This window comes from Primulina huaijiensis, chromosome 17 (assembly GCF_012295235.1).
Source record: "Primulina huaijiensis isolate GDHJ02 chromosome 17, ASM1229523v2, whole genome shotgun sequence".
Taxonomy (NCBI): Eukaryota; Viridiplantae; Streptophyta; class Magnoliopsida; order Lamiales; family Gesneriaceae; genus Primulina; species Primulina huaijiensis.
Genome location: NC_133322.1, coordinates 1032229 through 1044323, shown reverse-complemented (window position 1 = coordinate 1044323; position 12095 = coordinate 1032229). Strand labels below are relative to the sequence as shown.

General features: G+C 36.4%; 1 protein-coding gene across 1 annotated transcript; it reads left to right on the top strand.

Moving 5' to 3' along the window:
* Nucleotides 1-3162: 3162 nt before the first annotated feature.
* Nucleotides 3163-10426, top strand: LOC140963647 (plasma membrane ATPase 1-like). The gene is made up of 22 exons (XM_073423048.1): nucleotides 3163-3337; nucleotides 3451-3506; nucleotides 3606-3725; nucleotides 3826-3924; nucleotides 4356-4493; nucleotides 4613-4747; nucleotides 4831-5010; nucleotides 5235-5441; nucleotides 5526-5645; nucleotides 5724-5843; nucleotides 6008-6130; nucleotides 6209-6313; nucleotides 6412-6556; nucleotides 7246-7410; nucleotides 7518-7756; nucleotides 7972-8004; nucleotides 8098-8179; nucleotides 8416-8576; nucleotides 8889-9074; nucleotides 9153-9335; nucleotides 9422-9597; nucleotides 10019-10426. The coding sequence occupies exons 2-22, from the start codon at nucleotides 3453-3455 to the stop codon at nucleotides 10113-10115; spliced, it is 2868 nt and encodes a 955-aa protein (XP_073279149.1). The 5' UTR covers nucleotides 3163-3337; nucleotides 3451-3452; the 3' UTR covers nucleotides 10116-10426.
* Nucleotides 10427-12095: the final 1669 nt, after the last annotated feature.

Sequence of the window (12095 nt, the reverse complement as noted above, 5' to 3'; positions counted from 1 at the left end):
TTCTTAATTATTGAACAATAAAATAATAAATTATTGCAGCATACGTTTGAGTGGATAATTTTGAAATATTGGTTATGCACCTAAATATCCGTAATTCCGTATCATAAATCTTTTTTGATACAACGTTAAAATAAACAAATAAAAATCTTCCGGCCATTTTGTGAATAACGATAAAAACTTGTGTGAGACGGTCTCACTGGTCGTATTTTGTGAGACAGATCTCTTATTTGGGTCATTCATGAAAAAATATTATTTTTTATACTAAGAGTATTATTTTTATTGTAAATATCAGTAAGATTGATACGAGATTTTCTAAAAGTGTGAAATAAAGTCGGTTGGCGTTTTGATTGTTGACAATTATAAAGATAGAAACGCATGAAGTCTTGATGGTACCACGGAAAGTACTATTTCCGGAGAGTTTTGTTTTCTCGAATTTCTTGGAAGCTTCAACTCGTCATGTATTTGACCAGTTGACTACCATTTTTAAAATTCTAACCAAATTTATATAAAATTGGAAGAGTTAACCGTAGCCAAAATTTTGAAATTCACGGTGAGTTAAGTATATTGTAACTCTTACGTTCTATTTGAATGGATTTAAACTCAATAAATTTCTATTATTATTTTACGGTTTAGAATGAAACAATTGATGAAATTTTAATTATATATATTAATTATTTACATAAAGTAGAATGAATTTCAAATATCTTTGTCACTGAGTAGAATTAAAATTCATCTCAATTAACATAAAACACTACACATACATACATAAAATAGATGAATTTGATGTTTACAGTTACTTCTCTAATATAACAAAAATATATTTGAAATCAATATATTTAAATCCATCAATCCAAACACAATCTTAGATTGTTAAAGGCCGAAATTTGTGATAAAGTAAAATTTTCTTAAACTACCAAACCTTCCCCTATCTTCCAATCGAACTTTCCACAAGTTAATTATATAACATCCAAGTTTTAAATTTTTGGGGTTTTGAATAAAAGAGCAAAGTAGGTGTGCCATGCTTAAGAATTTGAGTCTCACACACGACAAAAGTAGCATTTTCCTCTTAATTTTATCATATTTAGATACATACTTGAACATTTTATTAATTAATTTAATTTAAAGTTAAAGGACTTTTTTATAGGCATATTTTTAAAACTTGATCTGAATTAACTACTCGATGATTATTTTAGTCGATCTCAAGCTTAAAATAGTACTCCGTAGAGCTCGTGCTCGAATTCGAATAAAATTATATGTTCGAGCTCTACTTATTTTGTGTCGTATAGAATTACAAATAAAAATAAATAATTATTCTCTTGCAATGTATAGATATAAGAATCAAATTTCGTTTTTGAAAAATCAATTGAAATTCGAAAAATGAATCGGATATCACAATCGTTAAATCATGTAAAATAATTTATTGGACCACCTCAATGAACTGAAGAATTGGACGGACTTTTAAAAAAATATATATTATATCGAAGCCGGCAGGTCAGAAGTTTGATCGCTTCTGTCGAAATATAATGCACCACTCATTTTCACACGTATGTGCATTAAATACAATATATTAATCTTCGGCCGATCAAATTTATTCGTCCGATCATCTCAAATATTTATATTTTTATATTATATAAATTGACGTATCTATATTTATATAAAAAAATACTTTTATGTGAAATTAATATTAAATACAATATATTAAGCTTTGGCTTAGTAACTTTTCGGTAAAACAGTATCACAGATTTATATTCTACTCGTGATATAAAAATTAATATTTTTCATGTATCTGATCAAATTTGATACCTATCTCGACTCGCGAATTGTTTTCATATCTTGGCCATATATTTTTTGGTCCACAGCTTACATGTGTGAAATATTTTAAATATATAAAAAATTATTGATTATATCATTTTCCATGAGATCGATTACATCAATGATTGAGTCTGATATTTTAATTTTGATATCTGTATATATTCAATGAATCCAAAGGAGAGTAAAATTACCCAGAATATTGGGCAACATTCAATGTTCGAACAAATTGATATAAGTTGGGAAGTTTACATCGTATTCTAAATAGCGACCACTTCATTATTTTACATATTTAAATGACAAGTGGTATCTCTTTAGTCTTTATATTGAATGGAGGGTTGGGGACACAAGTAACATTTTATTTAATACCCACACTCAAAATAAGTAACACATAAACAAAATAAAAAAGAACAATAATCTCACGAGTTGTGAAATATATGTGAGTGACAAACGACACGATGATGATATCGATTTTTACTACCAACATTTTCTAGATCGAGAATGTGAGACAAGAATTGTTTAATGCGATTTACTTGATAGATGTTATTTGCATGTTATTTTAAGTTCGAGTGTTTTTATCCAGTGTACAACCGAAGAGTATCGGTAACACGTTTTCATCACAATAGAATAATAAAATAATAATGTGATAACTTATATTTCATATTTAACTTACAAGTTACAAGTATGATTTATTATCCATCAAAAAAACGTTATGGAGACATGTATTCTAAATCTATATATAAAATAAAGGTGGACGACTAGACCAAAAATCAAACAAACATGCCTTACTATTTAATAAGACAAGACGGTTTATCCGTTTCATACAAATCGAAGTTGGTATATTTAAGCATTACTCTAAAATCAATTCTCAAATTAATGAATAAAATGATTATATTAAAATTTTCTATATATTTTTAAATTACACACTTCTCGTAATTTTCATCCAATTTTTCCGTAGTAAGTTTTTTGTGAGACAGTCTTACATATCTTTATTCGTGAGATAAGTCAGCCATGCTCATATTTATAATAAAAAGTAATATTTTTAACATAAAAAATATTTTTCACGAGTAACTTAATTAAAATATATATTTCATAAAATTAACTCTTGAGAATGTCTTATAAAAATTTTGGTGATTTGTCTAATAATTTTCTTTGTAGTTCATTCATTTAAAACTATAATATGTGCTAGTAAAACGGAAGGATAGTTGGAATGAGGCAGTACTTGACAAGTACATTTATACGGCCATCAGAATTACAGGTCACACCAAATAAAAAAACATTTGTTCCAGAAAAAAGAAAAATCAATGAACATCTGTTCCACTTACATATATATATTATATATTATTTCCCTTTTTCCACTCACGCGACAGGGACGCGCGTTAGCGCCTCACCGAAAGGTGCTGCGAATATATGCAGAGAACTCAACTGCCCGGTTCCTTCAAAATTCCTCTCTCCAACCCACACTTTCTACATTTCTTCTCCCTTTATCCTCTGGAGATATAGTGAGCTTTTTCGGTTTCATTCTGACGTACGGATGCGTTTACAATTTACTCCTGATTGTATTCATATCTCGATTTGGATTGATTGAGAGTTTACTGTGCTTGTTTGTTGTAGATATGATACTGTGCTTGTTTGTTGTAGATATGACGGCGAAGGATGAAGCTATGGAGGCTCTCAAGAGAGAAGCCGTGGATTTGGTTTGGACTTTGGATTTACTTCGTTTTTTTCCTCTGTTTTGTGTTGTTGCATGTTTCCGCTGTTTTTTGATTTGTTGGTGAATACTACTACGGTTTCAGGAGAACATACCGATCGAAGAGGTGTTTGAGAATCTGAGATGCACAAGAGAGGGGCTGTCATCTGAGGATGCTAACAGAAGGCTCGAAATCTTTGGTCACAACAAGCTCGAAGAGAAGGAGGTTAGTTTTTTATATTTTTATGTTATTTCCGAAATTTAATTCTACGCTATTTTTCTTCTGGTTATGTATTTTTGTGCGGGAAAAATATGGATAATTGCAGGAGAGCAAGATTCTGAAGTTTTTAGGGTTTATGTGGAATCCTTTGTCATGGGTGATGGAAGCTGCGGCAATTATGGCCATTGCTCTCGCTAATGGAGGAGTTAGTGCTTTTCTTTTTTAATAATAATAACAATAATAATTTTTGCTTTTTGTTGTGTGTGTGTTCTCCGTAACTTAATTTGACTATATACTGTGCATGAAGCAAAGTTGTAGTTAACTATTTGAATAATGCTAAACAACATAGAATATTATGATTAAAATTTTTAATAATCTTTTGCTACTCCAGTGGTTGTCACGATATTAAATGCTAAACAGCATAGAATAACTTATTCGCCTGTTTGAAATTAAACTATTTTTGTATGCGTCTATCGGTTTTTTTTTTCGCTTTTGATTTCTGGTCAACGCTGGTTCGCTGTTTTGATAAGCCTTTTTCAATAATAAAATTCGTCAATATTTGTGGAATTTTTCAATATTTTACAAATCCTTCTTTTTCCGTTTCATGAATTTAATGACTTGGGGAGTAATTTGCAGGGGAAACCACCAGATTGGCAGGATTTTGTTGGTATCATTACTCTTCTTATAATCAACTCCACCATTAGTTTCATCGAGGAAAACAATGCTGGAAATGCTGCTGCTGCCCTCATGGCTCGTCTTGCTCCAAAAGCGAAGGTGGTTAAATGTTATTTGGTCTAATTGCATAACGTATTTTGTGTAATTCTACGTACAAATTTTGCAGAAATTGCAGTTATTTCGTTCGATTGAAAGTATGTTTAATGAAAAATGTATAGGTTCTTCGGGATGGGCAATGGGTTGAGGAAGATGCCGCCATTCTTGTTCCAGGGGACATAATTAGCATAAAGTTGGGAGATATTATACCAGCTGATGCTCGACTCCTAGAGGGTGATCCTTTGAAAATCGACCAGGTCCGACTCTGGCTTATATGTTTTACTTTTTTATACTTGTCTTTCTGTCGCTCAACTAATTATTTACTATTTTTCTGTTACAGTCTGCTCTAACAGGGGAATCCCTTCCCGTGACAAAAAGCCCCGGGGATGGTATATACTCAGGTTCTACAGTCAAACAAGGGGAGATAGAAGCAATGGTCATCGCCACTGGTGTGCATACCTTCTTCGGAAAAGCCGCCCACCTTGTAGACTCCACTAATCAAGTTGGGCACTTTCAGAAGGTGTGGATTGTAAATCCAGTTGTTGCACTCAATACCGCTATCAAAACATTGATATTACTCTGAAACTATGGGAATCTATTCATTTCATTTGTGTATGTTCTTTGTTATAGGAAAATTTTGCCATGTTTGTTTCCATCCCACTGAAGTGTGTGAAATTATCATTTTTTGCACACTACATCTTTGTTCGAAATTTGATGTTGGTTGTTGGTTTCTTTTTTCTGAAGGTCTTGACTGCCATTGGAAATTTCTGCATATGTTCTATTGCTGTGGGGATGATCATCGAAATCATTGTGATGTACCCAATCCAACACCGCCCTTATCGTCCAGGAATTGATAATTTGCTTGTACTCCTTATTGGAGGAATTCCAATTGCAATGCCAACAGTGTTGTCTGTTACAATGGCAATTGGTTCGCACCGTTTGTCCCAGCAGGTACAATGCCTTTGGTGCTTTCGTTGAAGCTGAAAGTGTTTAGTTTGAAATTTTTTTATATTTATAAGCAGTTTATTCTATCAGGGGGCAATCACTAAAAGAATGACAGCAATCGAAGAAATGGCTGGCATGGATGTGCTTTGCAGTGACAAAACTGGAACCTTGACATTGAACAAACTTACAGTTGACAAAAGTCTTATTGAGGTCCATAAAATTGTCTAGTGTATGGACTTGGCGTTTCACTGCCTGTTTTTAACTCCTTAATCTCATTAATGATTGTAGGTCTTCTCTAAAGGAGTGGATGTAGATACCATTGTTCTAATGGCTGCTAGGGCCTCTCGGATGGAAAACCAAGATGCCATCGATACTGCCATTGTAGGAATGTTGGCAGATCCCAAGGAGGTACGAAGACATTAAATTGCATCCTCGTGAGATGGTTTTTATGGGAGGCGTAGTAGTAATACATGCACGATTTTACAAAGGTTACATTTTGATCTAATTGTTGATACCATGGATTAACAAGGATTAAGAGAATTTTTTTCCTCTACTTCTATTACATGGTAAAGGCACGGGCGGGCATTCAGGAGGTTCATTTCTTACCATTCAATCCAACTGATAAGCGCACTGCTTTGACATATTTTGATAGTGAAGGCAACTGGCATCGAGTCAGCAAGGGTGCCCCTGAACAGGTATTGCGAAAGATCTGATAATCGATTGCTATGTATTGCTAAATGCTTTTCTGATTAGCTGCACCTTTTTGCTTCTAGATCTTACATCTTGCGCATAACAAATCTGAGATAGAACGTAGAGTTCATTCTGTGATTGATAAGTTCGCTGAGCGTGGGTTACGATCTCTGGGAGTAGCATATCAGGTGGTCCATCTTCTCTGATTAATTTTTGGCCCCACTTACTGAACCTTATACTAAGTCCTTCCTCTTGTCATGCACTTGACAGCCTTATTGTATTTCAGGAAGTTCCTGAAGGAAGGAAGGAGAGTCCCGGAGGTCCATGGAAATTTATAGGACTCTTGCCTCTTTTTGATCCTCCCAGGCATGATAGCGCGGAGACAATCAGAAGGGCGCTGAATCTTGGTGTAAATGTGAAGATGATAACTGGTGAGCATATACTTTTACACAAACTTTTGATGCATATACGCTTTGGTGAATGATTCACCAAGAGTTGGAATGAATCTGGCGTGTTTAATTGATTAGACATATCACTTTTTAACCGAGATCTAGTTAAATTCCTCACCGGATCTCAGTTTATCTCGTTGTTCATCATTAATTTTTTTATCTTAATTAGCTCCCTCCCACTGCCACTTCACTTGAACATTTCTAAAAGAAATAACTTATCAACGGTCATAGTAGTTTAGGGTCTTTTTATACGCAAGGCAATTTTTTTTGTTTTCTACTCTTGGACAGATACAACCAAACTGATGACAAGGCAGATTGTGGCTCAGGGTTCATTACGAGGAAATGTTTATTTGTTACTTCTTAACTCATTATTGAACTTCATATGTCGGTTACCTCTTTCTGTAGGGTTTCGAGTACCGACTCTCATTTCTTGGCATATTTTCTCTGGTTGGAGTTAGGAAGCATAAAAAATAAAAGTTCTCAGACCTGAAATTTGCAATTTGTGTAGTGACATTGGTTTTAACCTAGTGTTTTTAGAAAGTTTTGAACTGAAGTAGTATCTCCACTTGTCATTGCACTATCTCGCATTAAGGGTTTGTAACTACTTTTATCTTGTTCGGGTATACTTCCACTTTGTATTACGAAATGATCCGAATTTGATTTTGCATCAGGTGATCAGCTTGCGATAGGGAAGGAAACAGGGCGTCGTTTGGGGATGGGAACCAACATGTATCCTTCGTCTACTTTGTTAGGGCACAACAAAGATGAGTCCATTGCTACCTTGCCCGTTGATGAGTTGATTGAAAAGGCTGATGGTTTTGCTGGCGTTTTCCCCGGTATGCTCCTTTTTCTGTTGGTGATGGTGCCACCACCTGTCTTCTATGAGAATAAATTCTGTCTTTACTAAGTTAATATCTATGCCAATTCAAGTTCACCTTTGCAGAGCACAAATACGAAATTGTCAAACGTTTGCAAGCCATGAAACATATTTGTGGGATGACTGGTGATGGGGTGAATGATGCCCCTGCTCTCAAGAAAGCTGATATTGGCATCGCCGTTGCCGATGCAACTGATGCTGCTCGTAGCGCATCTGATATTGTCCTTACTGAACCTGGACTAAGTGTTATCATTAGTGCTGTGCTAACTAGTCGAGCAATCTTTCAGAGGATGAAAAATTATACGGTAAGTATTTAGAATCAACCTTCTTGGCTAGAAGACCGCAGCGACTCTTTTTTCTGGGTTGGGGATTGGGGCCGTTCCTTTTACATGTAGACTACTACTAATTTAGCTATAAGCAGGCCCCTTCTCTTTATTCACAAACAACACCTTCCCTAGCGGCCTTATGCTGCATAATTTTAGCAAATATCTCTTAATCTGCTTGTTTTTTCATTATGCAGATTTATGCTGTCTCTATCACAATCCGTATCGTTGTAAGTTTTTGAATTTGTTTACTTACTAATTGGTGTGGTTTTGACGTTGATCTAGTTGTAATCATACTCTCTAATGTAACTTTTGATGTACAGCTTGGTTTCATGTTGCTTGCCCTCATATGGAAGTTTGACTTCCCACCTTTCATGGTTCTGATAATTGCCATACTGAATGATGGTAAATGTTTTCCCCTTAACCCCTTCCCTTCATTTCTCAACTATCCTTGCCAGTTAAACCATGCACGTATACTTGCTACTCCAGTTTTTGTATTGTTACTCCAGATCAATAGATTAATCATGGGAACTCTCTTCTTTTAATATGTATTAAAGAAACACACTAGTGCATTGCACATGGAAAGATTGCTATTATTGGAAGTATGCTCTGGTAATTCTGAAGCTTTAATTTTGACCTAGGTACTATAATGACAATATCAAAGGATCGAGTGAAACCATCTCCTTTACCTGACAGCTGGAAGTTGGCTGAGATTTTTACGACAGGGATCATTCTCGGGAGCTACTTGGCTATGATGACGGTCATTTTCTTCTGGGCAGCATATGATACAAACTTCTTCACTGTATGTATGGTTTTAATTACATCAATTATGAATGAATATCTATTGTGATTGTGTTGGACATAATGCTGCTTGTGTTCACAGTTATTAAATTAGGAAGTTCAAAAAATAGTATTAGTAAAGGGAGTTTCAAAACAAAAATTGACACAGAGGGTCTGCTTGCTCCTAGTATTATTGCGCAGATTATGGACTAGAAAGAGATGCTTTGGCTTGTCTGGCTATTCATCATTTGTTAAAGTGGCTTTTACATTGGTGAACTATGTCAAGAACTATGCTCTGAGTTACTGTTTTTTGCCTGCATATTCTGAATTACAGCGTGTATTCGGGGTTGCATCTCTCGAGAAAAAATTTCACCCCAACTTCAGAAAGATGGCGTCTGCAATATATTTGCAGGTTAGCATCATCAGTCAAGCCTTGATATTTGTGACCAGATCAAGAAGTTGGTCTTTTGCCGAGCGTCCAGGACTTCTGCTCGTAGGGGCTTTTTTCGCTGCTCAGCTTGTAAGTGAATTACTGGTCCTTTGGTTCTTTATTGGGAAGCATGCCGACAACCTGAACAATTTTACTTTTTCATGGCAGGTTGCAACCCTAATTGCTGTATATGCCAATTGGAGTTTTTCTGCGATAGAAGGGATAGGATGGGGTTGGGCAGGAGTTATATGGTTATATAATGTCATATGCTATATTCCACTCGACTTCATCAAATTTATCATCAGATATGTCTTGAGCGGAAGGGCTTGGGATCTTGTCTTTGAGCAAAGGGTATGTCGAATGGAACCATAATCTCATATTTATTGGATTAAAATTTTTGAAGTTACTCCATTCATTTTGGGATGACGTTGTTGTAGATTGCCTTCACAAGGAAGAAGGATTTTGGAAAGGAAGAGCGTGAGCTCAAGTGGGCACAGGCACAAAGGACTCTCCATGGACTTCATCCACCTGAGACACAGTTTGGTGAACGCAGTAATTATAACGATCTAAATCAGATCGCGGAAGAAGCAAAACGACGTGCTGACATGGCAAGGTATGTGTATAAAGTAACTCCACGGTGGACAAATAATTTTAACCAAAACTGGAAAATCATCAATATCACTTTTCAACAAGTTACTGAAAATGCCAATGAAAGTAGGGCTATACGCTACCATATATTGTAGTTTTCTTAAAGGCTTTCTTCCCTTGTTTCCTGCCAACTAGGAGTTCCCACTATGATGTATCATAGTAGAGGCCGTGGTTCAGACTGTTTGCAATTCTTCGTTTCTTCTAGACGTGCAATTTTCCTTATAGATCGACTCAACCTCTAATAAAAAAAGATTAAATCTGACCCAATACCAACACCCCCAACTGTCCCCAATTAGATTAGATTCCATCTTGTGTCGGGCATATGTTCTCTAAATTCCATCTTTGCTCTATCGTATTTCACAACTGTTCGCTTACTAATGTTGCAGGCTGAGAGAGTTGCATACTCTCAAAGGGCATGTGGAATCAGTTGTGAAGTTGAAGAATCTCGACATAAATACAATTCAGCAGTCCTACACGGTTTGAGTATGACCGGTGCGCTGCCTACAGGCTTACAGCGTGCGTATATATAGATACAGTGGCATTACTTAATGTCAGATAAACGTGGGTTTTATTGGTTGTGCCTGGTTCATATGAATTAATGGAGGTAACAGCCGTTTTTCCTACTACTTTCTATGTATGTTCTTTTTGAGGGGGGACGTATGCTTGGCAAGATTTTGAAATCAGAGGAGATGAGTTGGCCTCCTCCCTAAGACACTTTGCTTTGTACCACATACTCCCTCCGTAATGTACCACATACTCCTGTCACATATATTTAGGCTGAATTTCTTTTTCTTTTCTTTTTTTTCGTTTCAAATATAGTCTATTTACGTATTATTTACTCAGTTTTTTTACCAATCCACCCCTTAATTTACTGTTTTTTTTTTGTTACAAGGGAGGGGGACACCCACAATAAACATCTAACATAATATTACTCTTCTACAAGAGCTAATTCTCATCTTGTCTTTGTCGATGATGTCTTGTAAACCTTTGGGAGGATTCCATATGGTTTTGTAACCTCTTTCGTATTTCAAGGCTTCCGAAGCTAGAAAGTCGGCAGCCTTATTTTGTTCTCTATAGATGTGGTTGACTCTTACTTTCCAATTCTTAGCAAGGAGGTCGAGACAGGTAGTGATCAAGTTAATTAAGGATGAACTTGGCGTTTCTTCTTTTTTGAGCCACTTGACTACTATCTCTGAATCGATCCCAAGAGAGATCTTCTTATATCCTGAGTTCCAGGCTAGCTCGAGCCCCTTGCAAGCTGCCCAGAGCTCTGCCTCCTTGATTGAGCACCAGCCAATGTTGTACATGAATCCCATGATCCAATCGCCGAGGTCGGTCCGCAATATACCTCTCCCACCTGCTTTACGAGCCTTCTGCTTACAGCTACCGTCTACGTCCAGTGAAATCCATCCTGTAGGTGGAGGGCTCCATCGGATGATACAATTGGTGTAACCCGTATTGTAGCTTGGCAAAACTTTCTTTGAAGCAAAGGCAGATTTAATTTGAAGTAGATGACCTTTGATCCGCTGCTCTTTGAGATCCACGTCCAATTTCTTGTTGTTGAAGACAAAGTTGTTTCGCCAATGCCAAATCCACCAAAGCGTAATGGCAAAGAGTATGTTCCAATCCAGATTTTTGGAGTTCTTGGATTTATGACCTAAGTTTCTCATGAGCCATGCATCAAAGGATGGATTGTGGGAAGTTTGGAACGCCTTAGTAGACATAAGTCTGCGCCAAATTTTCTTAGCTTCTTCGCATTTTCGGAAGATGTGATCAACGTCTTCCAATTCATAATGACATAAAGCACATGATTCGTTAGTGGTGAAGCCTCGTTTCANAAAATGTGCACAATGGAGCATTTTCTATCCATTTGTCTGTCCAAAAGTAAGTAGATGTCCCATTGCGTGCTACATATTTTGTCCCTTTTTCCACGTACTGCATGATCTTGGAAATCCCTTGCCACACCCTTGATGAACCTTGTCTAGATATGAAGCTCCTACTGTTAGTGTTCTTGCATGTGTATTTTCCTTTCAGTACTTGTGTCCAGAGGCCTTCTTTTTCTTCCATTAGTCTCCAACCGAGCTTTGTCAATAATGCTTGGTTCATAGGATACATTCTTTTAATGCCTAGCCCACCTATAGATTTGGGGGAAGATACTACATCCCATTTAACCAGGTGGCATTTTTTTCCCCAATCTTCCCTCCCCACAGGAAATTCCGGATGATTTTCTCAATTTCGGAGCATATTCCCATGGGTAATAGGTTCGTCTGCATAGAGTAAAGCGGGATTGCATTGAGTACCGATTGAACTAATACTTTCCGTCCTGCAAAGCTCAAGTACTTGGTTTTCCATCCCTCAAGCCTCGATTTGACTCTGTCTAGCACTTTTTTGAACAGGTTGTTGGTGACTCTTCCGTGTATAGATGGCACTCCTAGATATCTGCCTAGGTTTGTCGTTAGTGGG

What these genes read in the sequence shown, in the direction of transcription:
- LOC140963647 (XM_073423048.1), top strand. Translation starts at nt 3,453, where the DNA reads ATGACGGCGAAGGATGAAGCTATGGAGGCTCTCAAGAGAGAAGCCGTG. An exon ending in TTGCTCTCGCTAATGGAGGA is followed by an intron (nt 3,925 to 4,355) that starts GTTAGTGCTTTT and finishes AGTAATTTGCAG; the next exon opens with GGGAAACCACCAGATTGGCA. An exon ending in AAATGTGAAGATGATAACTG is followed by an intron (nt 6,557 to 7,245) that starts GTGAGCATATAC and finishes ATTTTGCATCAG; the next exon opens with GTGATCAGCTTGCGATAGGG.